This window comes from Lytechinus variegatus, chromosome 14, assembly GCF_018143015.1.
Source record: "Lytechinus variegatus isolate NC3 chromosome 14, Lvar_3.0, whole genome shotgun sequence".
In the NCBI taxonomy this organism is placed as follows: domain Eukaryota; kingdom Metazoa; phylum Echinodermata; class Echinoidea; order Temnopleuroida; family Toxopneustidae; genus Lytechinus; species Lytechinus variegatus.
In genome coordinates, this window is record NC_054753.1 from 5918699 (window position 1) to 5937088 (window position 18390).

General features: G+C 37.4%; 1 protein-coding gene across 1 annotated transcript in view; it reads right to left on the reverse strand.

Annotated features, from left to right (window-relative positions):
* The window catches only part of LOC121427900 (E3 ubiquitin-protein ligase MIB2-like), a 55523-nt gene that overhangs the window by 23085 nt on the left and 14048 nt on the right, over window positions 1-18390 (reverse strand). The window contains 8 exon segments of the mRNA XM_041624473.1: window positions 873-1054; window positions 3323-3495; window positions 4309-4524; window positions 5283-5412; window positions 5854-6008; window positions 10615-10771; window positions 12397-12545; window positions 13452-13564. Coding sequence (XP_041480407.1) covers window positions 873-1054; window positions 3323-3495; window positions 4309-4524; window positions 5283-5412; window positions 5854-6008; window positions 10615-10771; window positions 12397-12545; window positions 13452-13564 — 1275 coding nt within the window.

Below are 18390 nucleotides of genomic sequence, written 5' to 3' on the forward strand. Positions count from 1 at the left end.
GCTTTTGGCAACTCTTTTTTATTTAAATATTGTAAAGAAATGGATGAAGAGAACAATGGTAGGCCTAGCTCAAATCAAGGTTCCCCAGAGCTATCTACCCTTTGGAAAAATTGGTGATGCCGAAAAAATGTCTCTGCCCTAACAATTAACCCGTCTCTGTGGTCTAGTGGTTAAGGCACCGGCGTTCAAAGCTGGGGGTCCGGGTTCGATTCCCGGCAGAGACATTTTTTCGGCATCACCAATTTTTCCAAAGGGTAGATAGCTCTGGGGAACCTTGATTTGAGCTACGCCTACCATTGTTCTCTTCATCCATTTCTTTACAATATTTAAATAAAAAAGAGTTGCCAAAAGCTGTTGTACATGTAAAGCTTTACACATTTGTATTTCTTCTCCCATACGTGTACTGTATCAAAGCAATAGCTTCGATCCAGCTGAGGCGTGGCGGCTTGTCATTGTTCAAAACTCATCTTCACCCGACAAAGGAAAATATAATTGGTATAGTGTCGAAAATCTGTCTATCTGACGGTCAGTCGCATCTGGCTCGCCCTAACCATTAACCCGTCTCTGTGGTCTAGTGGTTAAGGCACCGGCGTTCAAAGCTGGGGCCCGGGTTCGATTCCCGGCAGAGACATTTTTTCGGCATCACCAATTTTTTCAAAGGGTAGATAGCTCTGGGGAACCTTGATTTGAGCTACGCCTACCATTGTTCTCTTCATCCATTTCTTTATATATATATATATATAGTATATATAATATATACAATAATGTTTCAATTCTTACTTCACTACGCTCTTTCTCCCTTTCCCCGGTTTTTGCCAGCCGATAGGGGGAGACCATTTGTTAGGTGTTTGGTGGCCTTAACATTTCCCTACCTTTTAAATCCTTTGATTGGTTTCTTGTTGGGGGATCTTCATCGGTAGCTAATTTTTGAGCAAATTCTCCGCCATTGTCCGGGATTCGAAGATTATCATCGGAAACTGATTTTATGTTCTGCCTCCCGATACCAAAATCCCCACCTTCTCCGACGTTTTCCATGAGATTTTGGTCAGGATTCCTATAATATCAAACAAAATTACAATTTAGTAGTGACAGAAACTTGAATTTCTTGTGTATTGGACACTGTCCGTTTGGTAAATGTATGCATTAAAGAAATGTTAAAAAAGGTAATCTCGTCTTTTTTTCTATTTTTGGCAACTGTATCCATTTTACTCAGTTCAATGGATTGTGTAAAAACTGATGAAATATTCATGTTTGGAAATCGTCAAAATACCATACTCCGAAATATCTGATGATTTTTACATTTATTTTGTGTGTACAATAAACAATGATTCAGCAGGATTGGCGTTCCAAGGGAGGGGGGGGGTTATAGTGCCCCCCTCCCCCCAAAAAAAATCTCTGAAGCAATGAAAAAGTGTCCTTTTTTTACGCAAGAAAAATTGCCCCTCTCACCAACGTGTGTTGTGCCCCTTCCAATTGTGGACCCGCTTTTGGTGTTACCGAGTGCCCTTTGTCGTTTAGGTGCCTTTTTTAATGCTCCTCACAAACGTGTTTTGTGTCCTTTTTACCTGAGAATGAATCTTTTTCATGTGTAAGTGCCCCTTGCCTTCTTGTAAATGCCCTTTCTCGTATCAATGCCCCTTTTTACCAAAGAAACGTGCCGCTCACGAACGTGTTCTGTGCCCCTTTCACCTGAGAATAGCCCGTTTTATGTATTAACGAGTGTTCTCTTGCCTTCTCATAAGTGCCTGTTCTTCTTATCAGATAAGTTGTCCTTAAAACCCACTCTTTTTTTTTGTGCCTGATGGGCGCCCGATTTCTTTATTCAGCCTTCGGCTACCGCCTGCAAGTACATCCCTTATAAATGAAATAACCCCTTTTGAGCATGTTGAAACATTGGCGGCGGAAGCCCAAAAATTTAGGGGGTGTCCACCTAAAATTTTGGGATGGACACAGGTAATAAATTGGACAAGCGTCCCAAAAAATTTTAGACAAGCAAGAAAAAAGAAAGAAAAAAAAAGGTCATCAACCTAAATTATAGGGGGGTGGACAACACACGTTTCAAGGGGGGTCCACGTGACTTTAGGGGGTACGTTCGGATAAAAAATTGACAAGCAAAAAAAAAATAAGAAGAAGATTTCCCCCCTTTAGCTCATTCGTTTTCTTCTGATAATGGGAAAGCATCCTTTTTAACATCTGATTAAAGGCCTATTTTAATATAATTACATGTACCCTTATTTACTTTTGATAAATGCCCCTTTTCTTTTCTAGTTTGTTCAAAATGTTCAGTCTGCTAATGTTGTAATGGCATCCCTTCTCATTTGGAACAGGATTCCAGAAAATATATTTCAAATTAATGAATTTCACATATAATCATTTCGAGAAACCATAAGAGGCTGTAACTATTCGAAACAAGAACGCGGCTCAGAGAACGCGTAAGCGTGTTCAATACTTGCAACTGAAACGTTCCATGCCCTGGGGAGTGTTTCATGAAAGGACTTGTCAGACGTTTTATCTGACAAGTCCTGTTTTATCCGACAGTTACTATAGTAAAAGTGCTTCTCAACCAATCAGAATCCAGGAAAGTTGTCAGATCTGACAACATGTCGGACGAAAATATTGATGAAACGCGCCCCCTGGACCTCACATACATTGTCGACAGGAACAGTCAGCGTTTGAAATACTTTGGCTAATTCCCATAAAGAAACATCATCGTTGGTAGGAAACATGAAAACAATCTTTCTCATTTTTATATGTTACTACACATTAAAAAAAGTTGTAAGAACAATCCTACGCTCCTTAAGTTCCATTATTCATATGAATGTGTTAGATAAGTCTTTTTTTACGATAGTTCCCTTTCCCTGCGCCCCTGTGGTAATTATGATAGAATTATGACCACCCCCCCCCCCTCCGATAGTACGAGACTGCAATTCTGTTTATTTAATTAATCTTTACCCGAAAATCCACCTGATTAATGACTTTAAATTCTATAAATCCCTATTTTGTTTTTTGTTTTTTACGGCTTGAAAATAATTATCAGACCATGCCGTAAGAGAATTAAGTGAGAAAGAGGTCTAATAAGAATTCTCAAAACCGCATGTGTACTATTTTCATTCATCGCGTATTGGGCACTCTGCCGGGTGGATTTGACGCATTATAAATCAATAAATCATCTCTAATATTTTCTCTTCTCAACCTTCTTACTTGAAACCCCTCCTCTCTTTTCTATTGTTTTCACTATGACTATAGGACAGTAACAATTGCCCTTTCGCCCCTAAATATGCCCTGCAACAGAAACTACAAAATTTATTCAAAGTTCTCTTACTGATCTCGGGCAATTTGCTTTAAAGTCCTTTTTAGTTTTGGATCGTCGATGTAGTATAAAGGGGTACGGCAAGAACCATTTTCAATATCAATGGAGGCGCCATGAAGAACCATAAAACAGAGCAATGCTTCAGAACTGGTGTGTACACCGCCGTCTTTGTATTTCATCCGAATCTGTATGAAAACGGTGAAACAAGGGTCATCAAGCAGGAGTAATAGGGAGTTTTTTTTTCTCAACGGCGTACTGAGGATCGAACAACAGTGAAAACGTTTTGCGTCATGTCATGACACAGAACAAAGAAGACTTTTTTTTTGAAAAATTGGTGAATCAAAACAGCAATTTAGCCCTGACTTTGGACAAACGACATATTTGCAATTCTTCGTCAGCTCGGAACTTAGGGGAAACTAGTGTTTTGGTTCAACTATTCACCTCCCATGTTTCCATTGTCATTTGACAGGCATTGTCAATTTACTCTCTTCTTGAATCCTCCGTACGCTGTTGAGCTAAAAACCTGTATTGAAAGTCGACTAGAACTCATGAAATGTTAGATCACGATTAACAGATTTAGCCTAACCCAGGAGAAGGGAAGGGCGGTTCAAAGGGAATGGGGGCTGGGGATTACCAAAAGATGAATTGAATTGAAATGAATTTATCAAACTTCATTCACTTGACATGAATATTCTGTTTTAGAGTAATACAATATCATTACAAAATATTAATAATTATAACAGTACAGATGAATTATGTAAATACTTTGAATGTGCAGGAAAAAATGAGATAAATTATGACGCTGAAACAGTTACCTAAAACAATCAGTCAACGTATTAATGTTTCGAAAAGATCCCTATTTCATGAGGATTCCATTTTATCTACTGACAATCAAATTTTGTTATAAGAGGGTTAAAGAAAATGATGTTATCCATGCAACGAATATTGATCATCAAGGCGAAAGTAATATAATCAACAAGTCACGTCACGTCACTTACATCCTTAAGCGCTTGTGTTTCGTTGACTTTCATATTTTTCTTTCTTACAGCGCTGGCTAATCGATGAAGTGGACTATGGCCCTTGTTACATTGCAGATTGATCTCCGCTCCTTGCATCACCAAGTACTCTAAGCTTTCAGAGATTCCATTTTCGGCGGCCAAATTTAAAGCACTGAGCCCGTTAACGTTTCTCGCATCCAGATCAAGTCCATGACCCTAAAGATAAACATTATTTTCAGTCCCAATCATGACCACCCTGGTTCCCAGTTTACCATGATCGTGATAAAGTTACCCCACATCCGCAAAAAAACGATTGTGCATGAGTAAAATGATATTTTGGAAAAATGTTTGTTAGAAATATTAATACACCAGTATATTTGATGCCATTTTTCACTATAAGGAGAAAAACCTAGTGGGCGGACAAAGCCTGGTCCTCAATATGCATGTCGATGATATGCGAAATTGAAATTAAGTCGGCTCATAAACAGATTGAATGACAGAGGTAGAGACAATGAAGTGAATTGTAAAAGCCTGTTAATAATGCACAGAGTTTAACCTTTAAAGTGTCCGGCAAAGAATCACACTTAAGATCCTAATGATAGTTTTGTAAGGTCTTAACGGTCAAGCCCCAAGTTACACCTCAGATCTCTTGGAATTGAAATCCTGATCTCTTGACCATCATCTACGTAGCTCACAAGATACACTCACACTACAAGGACTCCACACAAGACTAAAGCAACACTAGGAGATAGGTCATTTCTGATGTCAGCCCCTCAACTATGGAACAAACTTCCCCTCAACATTAGGAATTCAACAAATTTATATAATTTCAAGTTAAAATTAAAAACCTATCTATTCCGATAGTATGTATAGCACCTAGGAAGCTCTTACAGCGCAATAAAAAATATATATATATAGTTGCTGCGCTATATAAATGCATATTATTAGTATTATTTAAAGTGATTGTATGATACCTTTATAGCCAAAACCACCTTCATGACTTGAACGTGGTTGTTGACTACTGCAATGTGCAGGATATTGAATCCTTCAGGTGTAGTAACCGGAATTGATGGAGGAGAGTGGCGTGCAAGCATCTCAACAAGCCTGTATCAGACAGAAACATAAATTTACAATAACACTTATTAGTACTATGTTTTTTTAAATATCTGAGATTTTAGAATGTTAAAACTAGACCAGTCTAACTCGTAACGATTTTGAATAGTAAACGTGCGTATTCACCAAATGGGCACGATGAACAAGATTTGATTTCAAACTTAGTTTTGAGTTCCGGGTCGGAATCTTTGTAAATCAGTTATAATCACTGTTTAGGAATCATGGATTTAGATTGAGCCATTTCACTTTCATTAATTACAGGGGGAGGGTGGACAAATTTGTGGATTAACACACGGACTGATACTTGAAGTAAATTAATCGATCATTGTTTAAGACCTCAAATGTGATCAGAAACCTCCAGAGCTGACTGAAGAACATCATTCAATCGGTAAAAACAAAGAAACTTCGAATCAGGAATGAAGTCATTCTTACTCCGGGCGGTCTTTAAGTGCGGCGAACAGGATTGGTGTCATAGTTCGTTTGTTCGTTTTAGCTGTATCAAGATTTGGAACTGCTAACAGCAGCTCAGCAACATCTACGCTATTGTTGATGATTGCATCATGAAGAGGGGTGTCTCCCCGTTCGTCCTGCATGTCGTAAATAAAAGGGGATCTTGAAACACAACTATCATTCCTTTAAAAAGACAACTGGGGGTTGTGGCGTGCGGCTGTTATCTATGGTGGCCCTGAAGGGACATCGCATATAGACCAAATCGCGAATATTCACGACGAAATTGGCGACGATATTCACGACGTCGCCAATTTCGTCGCCGATTTCGTCGCGAATTATTCACGACGAAATTCACGAGGTCGTGAATTTCGTCGCCAATTTCGTCGTGAATTAAGGATTATGATATTATATATTTAAGTTGATTGTAATAATAAAGCTAAGAAGACTCCCTCTTCACAGAAACCAAAAATCATCTTCGAGCGGCCGATCGGGGAAAATATGACTGATAAATGATTCCCCCCCCCTAGACTGTGGGATGGTCGCTAAAATTGTGACTTTCCGTGGGGCGGCAAATACAACCACGGTTCTTGGACATGATAATATGTAAAATATTATGAGTGAATACATGCACAATGTTGCCATCGGTAAATTTTGCTCCTGACCTCAAAATTAAAATAATAATATGCAAAATCGTACCATTGATTCGACTGGAAATTCCGCCATTCACCCCGTGTGTTAAGGACTTCCGTGAACGCGCGCAAGCGTGCACAATGCATGTAACCTCGTTCGCGTTTTATTTTTTTTTATTCGCTGTGCATGATATACGTTATAATACAGAATATACGATGGCGTATAAGATGTCGTCGTCTTCGTCGTGTTTTGACAGCGAAAATGACGATTTATCACTAGCAAATATATGCTACATGCACGTCTTACCCAAGGAAAGAGGGCCAGTAAATTCCTTTCAAGTAAAGAGCTAGAACAATTTTAAGCCTTTGCTGCATTTGTTGATGTAGACTACCTGAGACTTCAGAATAAAAATAGCTATTCGTGCAGCAGAGAAGTTTGCGATTGACTTGCATGCAGCCCGGCCCCGGGAGACCAGCCCGACGTCCGACCAGCATTTCCGCAAGATCCGAATGGATCAAAATAAATATAGATGTTCGATGTAGGCCTACCGCGTTTACATCTTGCCCAGAGCCAGGTCAAACATCGTTCGTATATCACCAGCATTGAGCAATCAAGCGATCGAAGGTAATTTGTTTTCACTTTGTGCTCTTGCATTTCACTCTCTGCAAAAGTGAAGCGGTGCAATCTTTGATGATTTTTGTATAGGTCTACATCTAGATTTCTTAATTGAGTCGATGAATAATGTGACTCATGACTTACTTCGTCTTCTATTCAGGCTTGTAAATGTGGCGGTGAACTAAGTCATGACATGAGTCACATTATGTATCGATTCAATTAAGAAATCTAGACCTATACAAATATCATCAAAGCTTGTACTGCTTCACTTTTGCAGAGAATGAAATGCAAAAGCACAAAGTGAAACAATTTTGGCATGGACAAAGATCGCTATATAACAAGGATCACCATCTCAAAATCATCCTCTGTATCTTTTTCACCTTCGATAGCTTGATTGCTGGAATGCTGGTGATACGAACGATGTTTGACCTGGCTCTGAGCAAGATGTAACGCGTTACATCTATAACGTTAGTTTGATCCATTCGGATCTTGCTGCAATGCTTGTCGGGCTGGGCAGGAGCGTAACGGGTCGGTGGCCATGCAGGAGGGGCAAGAGCAAAAAAATCTCCGGTCTTATCAGGGTCAGATCCATGATTTTCCAAAAGGGGGCTAATTTTTCAGAGGAAAATTTCGACCAGCCCCCCCCAAAAAAAAAAAAATTTTCAACCAATTGACAAGCAAAAAAAATAAAGGTTTTCACCCACAAATGAAGTATATTTCGTACACGAAAAAAAGGGTCTTCAATTTCAAAAGAGGGGGCACACCTTTGTTTTAATGGCATATTTACATTACAAATTTTAGTATTTTGCTTCTCAAAAGGGGGGGGGGCAACATTTTGAGGGGCGATATGGTGTATCGGGTAAAAAAGCAATGCGAGTGAGCAAAAAATTATACATTTTTATTACAAAAATCCAATTTCAGATTTTGACATAATGTTAAAGAAGATAACATATTTTTCACCCTTCTCTCTTTCCTTTTCCTTTTTTTTCTTGGTCTGTACGCCACGGTAAACAAGATTTTGTTTATGATTTTGCATGCTTATTTTTAGAAAAAGTAAAATCACCTTTTCATGACAATCTATCTGTATTTCTTTCTTTCTTTTTCCAGTTTCTCTTTTTCCCCTTTCCTTTCCCCCCTTTTCTTTTTTCCCCTTTAAGTTCCCGGTGAACTCCGCCAGGGGGGATAGCTTGCCCCCCCCCCTGCACTGTTAAGCCACTGCTCCCTGGGATGGGCCGGGTTGCATGCAAGTCAATCGCAAACTTCTCTGCTGCACGAATAGCTATTTTTATTCTGAAGTCCCATGTAGTCTACATCAACAAATGCAGCAAAGGCTTAAATTTGTTCTAGCTCTTTACTTGAAAGGAATTTACTGGCCCTCTTTCCTTGGGTAAGACGTGCATGTAGCATATATTTGCTAGTGATAAATCGTCATTTTCGCTGTCAAAACACGACGAAGACGACGACATCTTATCCGCCATCGTATACTCTGTATACGCTGTATATCATGTACAGCGAATAAAAAAAAATAAAACGCGAACGAGGTTACATGCATTGTGCACGCTTACGCGCGTTCACGGAAGTCCTTAACACACGGGGTGAATGGCGGAATTTCCAGTCGAGTCAATGGTACGATTTTGCATATTATTATTTTAGTTTTGAGGTCAGGAGCAGAATTTACCGATGGCAACATTGTGCATGTATTCACTCATAATATTTTACATATTATCATGTCCAAGAACCGTGGTTGTATTTGCCGCCCCACGGAAATGAAAAACTAGAGACATTTTCCTTGTCCATCCCACAGTCTACCCCCCCTATTGACGAAGGCTGTTTTGCGTTCATTACTTTAACACTGTAGCACATACACACATGACTGCTCTCTCTGCTGGTCAAGGAACAATGCTTTATTCATACATATGAAACATGTGGTACCACGCATGGTAGGGGATGGAATGTGCTGACCCAGGGAAAATTCTGCTACTTGGAAATGATGACAATGATTATATGCAAATGCATGGAGGTCTATACAAACACAAAAGGCTGGATCCGCCCCTGGAACACCTATAGGAAATGCGAGCGCGAGCGAAAATTTGATGTAGTGACATGAACGATTCTTTTTATTTCCATGTCTTCCCCTCATCTTATTTTTTTCACTCGTCTTCCTCCCCTTTTTTTCTCCTCTCTTTTCCCTCTTTTTTGGTCCAATTGCCATTTATTCCATGTGTCTATTTGAACTAAGTGTTAATTGGGTGAAATTAAGGAAAATAAAATTGATATTAGACCAACTAGTTATGAGACGAAATGGTCAAAGACGAACTGGTGATTAGACGAAGTGATGACTGGACCAAATGTTTTTTATTGGACCATGGTTGTTAGGCGAAAAGTTAATGGACAGACTTGCATTATACTAAATGAAAGTAGACCCTGTTGTGAGTGGACGAATAAGCAGCAGGCGAATTTGTTTCAACCCGCATACCGCCCAGGCAAGCATAACAACTTAACGACGAAATTGGAGACGAAATTCACGACGTCGTGAATTTCGTCGTGAATATTCAAACTGACGACGATATTGGCGACGTCGTGAATTTCGTCGTGAATATTCGCGATTTGGTCTATATGCGATGTCCCTCCAGGTCCATCATAGTTATCCAAGCTATGTGGGGAAGTTACAAATCTAGGTTCCAGCCCCGGTCACGTTTTTCGAATGGTGACGTTAACGTTATTGAATTTTAAAGTTTGTCAATATCTTGTGAAACATTTATATGCACATCGTCATGGATATATAATTTAGAGGGCCGATGATATCATATCCCTAATTTCCCTTAACTAATTTTATTACATGAAATCATAATTGTTTCATTTTTTCATACATGTGTAAATGATGTGTCTCGATTATAATGAAATAAGTTGAGACAATAAATAATCAATGCACTTAATTAGTTGTCAATCCAATTATTTTAGTTTTTGTTAGAAAATGTTTGAATAAACCTAATTTCATATAATAAAGTACAAAAGAACAAGCGGGGATATAACATCATCAGCCCACCTAAGATGCCTAATGAAAATTAATGTAGACATGCCTAAAACTGTTTCATCAGAGTAATGAAGATCTTTAAAATTCAATAACTTCGTTATTTTTTTATCCGATTTTGATTAAATGTTTGTGAATTTTAATGAATATTACTGAATGTTACTCTATTTATTTAGATAAAAATTTTTCCTAGCCTGGACCATCCCTTTAAACATCAGTCCAGACGTAAATAATCATATCTGATTTATACACGTCTGACAAAACTTAAATAGGCACACACATGTGAAGGGAAATACAAATGAAAGGTGAAACAGGAACAAGAATAAGAAGAAAAGGAAAGGAAGAAGAATGGGGACGAGAAGGAGAAGAAGAAAACAAAAGACGAAGAAGAATAAAAAGATAAAGAACGGCAAAGTTATCATTTTTATTTATCACTATCATGATTATTGTTCTTTATTATAACATACTTGCACGTTGACATCACATCCATGTTTGATCAGGATTCTGGCGCAATCAACAAAATTTCCATGAGCTGCTCGATGGATAGCTCTTCTCTGTCTTGTGCTACCTCTATCAATGTCAGCGCCTTTCTCAATGAGAAACTTTGCAGCTGCTGGTTCGTCTCTGTAATGTTACAATACCAAACTTTAATATTCATAGACTTTGGCACACGTAGATGATTGATTTATAAAAACTGTTCCATGTCGTTAGGATAATTATATTTGAGTTCATGGCTTAGCCTATAGGCACGGTTTTTTTTTTAAGACACCATTGCTATTATGCCAAGTTAAAGTTAAGTCCACCCGACAAAATGTTTACTTGAATAAAAGGTGAACAATCCAACAAGAATGAAATTCTAATGGAATATAAGAAAGTTATGGCATTTTTTAAAATTTCGCTTAATGTCATGAAAGAGTAAAATGCATATCCAGGTTGGTAAGCAAATGGAGAGACTCATGACATCTCGCAATAACTATTGTGTTATCTGAAATATGAAATATTGTGATTTTCTGTTCATTGTTTTGTAAAAGAAATCTCTCTGCACATTGCTTTAACATTTTGTCACACACATTGTTCAATATTTTTAAAGGAAAAGTTCACCCCAACAAAAACTTGATTTGAATAAAAAGAGAAAAAATTCATAAAGCAGTAACACTGAAAATTTCATCAAAATCGGATGTAAAATAAGAAAGTTATGGCATTTTAAAATGTCGCTTCATTTTACAAAACAGTTATATGCACATCTTGGTCGGTATGCAAATGAGGGAACTGATGACACCACTCACTATTTATTTTGTATTTTATCATATGAAATATTTTTATTTTCTCGTCATTGTCATGTGAAATGAAGTTTCATTCCTCCCTGAACACGTGGAATTCCATTATTTTAACATTTTGTGCTTCAGGCAAGGAGGCCCTAATCGTCAAATTCGTAAAAATTGAAATATTTTATAATTCAAACAATAAAAAACAAAAGAAATAGTGAGTAACATCATCGACTCTCTCATTTGGATGTAACATATAACTATTTTGTTAAAAATAGGCGAAACTTTAAAATGTCATAACTTTCTTATTTTACATCAGATTTTGATGAAATTTTCAACATTGTGCTTGTCTAATTTTTCTCTATTGATTCAAATCAACATTTTCTGAGGTGGACTTCACCTTTAAATCTTTAAAAAATATAATGTATAATGTAAACAATAATAATATAAGGAAATAATTAGGGACTTCATCGACCCTGTCATTCACATATCAATGACTTGTGCATATTATCTACAAGCAGTTTGCTTCTTTATGGTCCTAGCCATATTTTGTTTGCATAATTATGTATGATTTGTATATACACATTTTCATGGTTTAATAAACTTGAATTGAATTGAAAAAAAAATAAAAAATATAACTTTTCTCATATTTACAATCGATTTTGATGACATTTTCAGCGTTATGCATGTTTGATTATTCTCTATTTTCGATCAACATTTTTCTGGGGTGACCTCGACCTTTATCAAACAATCACACTCGGTAAATCACATATCATATATACAAGCAAGACATATTGCAGCTTACACTTCATGCAGGCTTGTTGAATATCAAGAAATCATTTTTCCCGGCACTCGCAGAAATCAATGGATAATAAGTTCCTCGAGCGTACCCTGGCATGCCTGGGTAAATATTGGATTCCGAATACATCATTTTCAATTATGTTTTTTTCGCTATCCTTTGTTTTAACGTGAGTCGATACATACCCTTCAACTGCGTAATGTAATGGAGTATGTCCATCATCTGTAGTTATTTCTATGTCAGCTCCAGCCTCCACTAACGCCCTAACAACCTTTAGATGACCATGAATAGAAGCTTTATGGAGTGCACTTATGCCATTTACTTTCCCATTCACCTAATGTAAAACATCCAATACACAATATTAGGTATTTCAAAAGCACTTACTGATTACGATATATAGAAATACACAAAAAATACGATAGAAGTACACAAAACACGCAGAAAGTAATGCAGACAAACGCGCACATCAACCAATCTACACCACACATCTACACTCAATCACCTTCACACACATGCGGCGCACGCACACAAACCCACCCTCACACACACGAACTCAGACCCATCATTTAGACGCTGTTAGTTACATATGGAAAAAGGCTATATACCTCCTTTCTTATCTCCTGCCCCACAATTTGAAAATCTGATATAGAGTACCACACCATTTATTTTCAGATAGTACCTACGGTTTGCACCATTTTGCATACACCGTTAAGATTCCATTCAAATCCTATTTTGTAACAGTTACCATCCTCCTTTGTCAAGTACAGCTTTAACTAGACGATCTGTTTTTGTTTGTTTCTTTTATTTTGGACCACTCTTTTGGAACTCATTACCTAACTCTGTTGAATTATCTGAATCTCTTAATCAGTTTAAACGTACATGACACTCTCCGATACAAAACACCTCTAAACACGGCCTTCCTTGCATTGTAATTATTTGTTTTTACCCCCCCCCCCCCTCTCTCCCTCTCTCTCTTGGACTTAATTGTAATTATGATATGATTATATTGTCATTGTTTTTTTATATGTATTAATATGATCTATTGTTATTACAATGGGGCCAATTAAAAACGACCAGTTGTGCTTTCTTTGAATGCTTCACATATGATTTATCTCATAATGTCAATGATCTGTAGATACGTATATTTTTAACTGGAAATTAAAATTAAATTTATTTAAGGCTCACGAATAAAGAATGTAGATTAATGAACTTTTTTAACAAATCGCAAAAGGTCTATTACCTTCTCCGGTGAAGAAGACAGAATCTCCAATACACGTTTAAGGTCACCTGTTTTAGCCGCAGAATAAAGTTGAGATTCTATAGAATTATCGTCTTTGGATAAGTCAGTAGTTTCTGCAATGATGAAATATTAAATTATTCACAGTGACTGAATATTCCATAACTATCGATGAAATAAAATATACTTTAATAAATAGCCGGCGAAAAAAGATGAAATCGAATGAAAACAAGAAAGGAAGTATTTCACAATATGAAAACAAAAACATAAGGAATAAAAGAGAAATCATCTTCAGGGAGGAAAATGCGTAGATTAAAAAGTGTTCTTCTTTTCAGTTTGTACCACATCTTTGTCAAAGTGGAGTTCATGACTAATATTTCATTTTTAAATCAGAGTAGGGTCGGCCCCTGTAAGTAGATTATAACGTCTAACATTAGGGCAATAAGACTAAGTTGCTATTAATAAGAAATGTAATGTGGAACAAATAGTCATCCATAGTCGAATGGGTACAAGTATATCAGAGAAGTAGCCCCATTGCGTCTAGAATCTCAGGGATTCTCAAATAGCGGCACGCGCGCGCCACTTGTGGCGCACCGAGCCTTGCGGAGTGGCACGTGGGAGCCGGTATGAAAAAAAGGGGAAAATAAATGAAGAATCGACATTTGATGATAATTTTATACAAATGGAAAAACAAGTCAGTTATATTTTGAACTTAAATCTCTAATGATTTTATTTTTATTCATTCTAACGTTATGGTTTTCATATGCTTGGTGTATGAATTAATGTGGGACTGTCAATAGTAATTACGATATAGGTATACAAATTATCTCTATGATCATGTGATCTGATAGCCCCGTTCGTCGGATATCTATAACGTTTTCAACTAGTTCTACTAGTAATTTCGCATTTCCAGATTATACATTGAAAATTGATGGAATTGCTCAGATGCAGCATTTAAAATGATTTAACACTCTTATACTTGACAAGCCATGCTTTTAATCTACAACTTGGACACCAGGCAAAGCATATCATATCGGAAAATGTGGTGACATACACTGTTAGAAAAAAATCAAAGAAGTTCCTGCAGCAGAGTCTCGAGAACACCTGTAATCTTACCGATTTGCGTAATCTTACAAGAAATTGGTATTTGGAGTATGGAATCTTACAAATTTCCTTGAATAAAACATCCTTTTCCCCTTTTTTAAACAGACCTGTTCTGTTAAATTACAGAAAAATTCCTGTTTTATGAATTTACAGAATGATTCTGTTAATGCTTTCTGCAAAATCTTCTGTTTATTTTCTGTAAAATCACGTTTTTTTAACAGTGTATAGTGTATACAAATAAGAAATAAAGTTCTTAATTTGCATATTAATGTGGCATCACGAAAAGAAAGTCGGGTAAGTTTTAACCATCAAATAATTTTCACAGAGGTAGGAGTTTTAAACATGTTCTGAAAATCAAAAACTTTGTTTCCGAATCCGATTATTTAAAATCCAAGGTTGTGAAAGATAAATGCCGCATGGTATTGCCTGCTGTTATGTATGCATGCCCTCGTGAACTACCGGTATCACTAGTATGTTGTGAAAAGTCACTTATCATTTGAGAAATAATAAATTGTGTATAGTTTGTTTGCATTTGTGTTTCTTGTATTGATATTAATTATATCCCCCTTGGTCATTTAAAAATCCTCATATTCCAAAGCTTCAAGGGGCTCCGGCCCATCGAGACCACTGCTCAGGGGCCCCTCAGCAATATTTCGCTCGTTAGCGCTAGTGGAGCAGTAAATATTCTCAACAAGAAATGCGGAGCTTCAATAAAAGTAATTGAGAATGACTGGTCTAGACAAATAAGCGGCGGGGCCTCTTGCTCGTATCAGGCCTGAGCAAAAGTTATTTCGGATACTACTTCTTACATCCTCGCATCTCGTATTGCCTTGGAATTTTGTGTTATTCACCTATATTCTGCATAATGATTACAACCAAAAAATGCAATATCATTAAACTTTCATATGAATTTGTAACCCCCGATTTCTTTCACCTAATTTGAAGCTTTTAATCAGCCCGGGTCAGCTGCGCGCACACACAGAACCGACTAAGCGTACAATTGTCGCTCAGCTGTGCGGTTGAATCTGATTGGATCGAATGGGATCACGCTAGGTTCGCGACCGTTCTATTTAGAGCAAGGGTGACACGGAGGTGGGCATGGTGGGAGGGACACGTACGGCGATTTATTGAGACTGTTTATTTTCAGCAGGCATTGTTTCTTGTCATTTTCTTTTCAAGGAATGTGAGATGCAATTCATTAGCTGTCTCATCGCTCTCTGCCTACGTGATTATTTACTGAAGATTAGTGCAAATGTCGCCTTTCTTCTTCATCTTTTTCTCATTTAATCTCATCGATACCCGGTGTCGGGTTTCTCTTCCCCTCCCTCGTGGAGAAATGAAATGCGCAAATGTAGCAAAGTTCCCCAAATCAGGCAGAGGCTCCAATTTGTTTAGTATTTTGAAGTGTTTTTTTTTCATCCAATGAGAATCATTTATATATCAAAATGTTCAGAATGAACTGAATGACTTGAATCTTTTTCCGTTGGTAAAAAATAGCCCACTCCCGGCAAGAAACCGCCAGATCTATCCGGAAGCGTTCGGTCAGTTCAATACCACAGAAATTTTGACCAAATTGATGGAAAATAAACAAAAAATGACGGTGCGATGGCACAACAAAAAAATCGTGATTTTACATCACCATAACGAAGAAGAGTTAAATTTTCTAATGCTTTTTCCGTTGGTGAACTAGGTCAATCAGATTAAAAGATATGGTTGAAAAAATGGGGGAAATGGCACATTTTTGCGGCTTTTCACGGCGGCGCGCGGTGTGTTTGAAGATGTTAACGCTTAAGTGTATGGGTAAAATCCATATGAAGGAACATTCGCTAACTCCTTACTCATTAGTCGCGACCCACGTGAGCATTATACGTCCGAGCTCACTCCAACCGGAAGCCCCCCCCCCCCGACAAGCTTTCGAATCACGATAGTAAAACCCTTTGGCCTGTTTTCTGAACTCTAGGCTAAAGTTGTGGCTTATAATTACTCAATAATTTCGTTGTTAGTAAGTGGTCAAGTATCATTTCATTTGACATTCATAACACTCATAACTGTATGGGAATGACAATTAAAGTGTCTTATTATTATCATTATCTATCTGGGAAAATGAAGAGAACATAAAGAATACATACAATTCATATATCAAAGAATGAACAATAAGAAATTAACCACTGGATTGCCAGGGGTATAAATAGTTAACTGAATAACTGTGGCAATACGCCTTCTGCCCCACTTCCAGTGGTTACAAACATATACGTACATTAATTCAAAATATTAAAATCATACGAAATGTTAAGATCAGATTAACTTAAGAAAAACCTGAAACTTCCTAACAATATTGTAAATGAAATAGTTATAAATTAATATGTAGCTATAATATGAATCAAGTGAAGAATAAAAATCAAAATTAAATTAGGCCACTAATCTGTAGGCCTATATATTACAGGTAGACCTACTTACAAGGTGAATATTAAAAAAGAACAGGTAAGAAAAAACCATACAAAATTACACAGTGCGAAAATAATTCTTTAGCTGTGCCAGCCACGTCGACAGAGCGGTTACGGCCACTCCCGAGCGCAGGAACTCAGGCAACTCTTCCCAATAGCGGGGAAATGAGTTGATTGCAGAGCAATGTAGTCGCTGAGTCCTCAGTGGCCCGGAGGTGAACGAACCTTACAGTGTCGACATGTCTGGCATTTACAGCAATGAAGCGTTTCACAGTGTTGCGATCAATAATCCCAAACAAAGACTTTACAACAAAGGACATCAAACAAAATTTTTGAGTCGAGAGATTGCCAGCCTAAAACTCTCAGTCTATTTTCGTATGTCATTTGTTGGCGCCTTTGTTTCAAAATGACACGAGTTGCCCGTCTCTGTACATTCTCTATTTTACTTGAAAGTGTTTTCGTGTGTAGATGCCATGCAGGCTGATCATACTCCAATAGTAGAATAACAATCGTCTTAAATAAAGAAAAAACAGAATGGGGTGATAGAGAAGTGGAGACGGATAAAATAAAACCTAGCATACGATTAGCCTTGCCAATGACATAATCTACATGATCTACGTGGTTGTGCCATGTCAGTTTGTCATTCAAAATGATACCTATATATTTATATTGAGTAACTTGTTCAAGGCGAGTGTTATTGAATAAGTAATTTGGAATTCCTGGATTTCGTGACCACGTGATTCGCATAACTTTGGATTTACTAATATTGATACTCATTTTGTTGGTGAGGCACCATTCATTAATTCTGTTCAGGTCGTTTTGCAATATATGGCTATCGTTAGTGGTGAAAATGGGTCGATAAAGTAAAGTATCATCCGCAAAGAGGACGCCTGGTGACTAGTTTGGACAAGAATATCATGAATGAACATATTAAAAAGTACTGGTCCCAAGACACTTCCTTGGGGCACTCCTGAAAGAACAGAAACCATGACGAATAGGCACCTCTATAAATTACTCTCTGTTCCCTATTACTCAAAAAACAATTGATCCACTGCCACAGAGGTCCAGTAATGAGATAATAAGAATGCAACTTGTGTAACAAAATATCATGGGGCATTAAATCGAACGCTTTTTGAAATCTAAACATATTGCGTTAATTCTTGGAGAAAGTTAATCTAGAAATCTAAACCGTTCGTTACATTTACTAGCTGAGTGACACAAGACTTGCCTTTAACAAACCCATGTTGATTGGGATTAAGGAGGTTATTCTGAGTTAAATGGCATTGTATTTCATTTGTTATCATTTTGCAATAACTTTACAAACAACAAATGTGAGAGCAACTGGCCTGTAATTATCTGGTAAGGACGTGTCACATGCTTTGTGGATTGGTGAA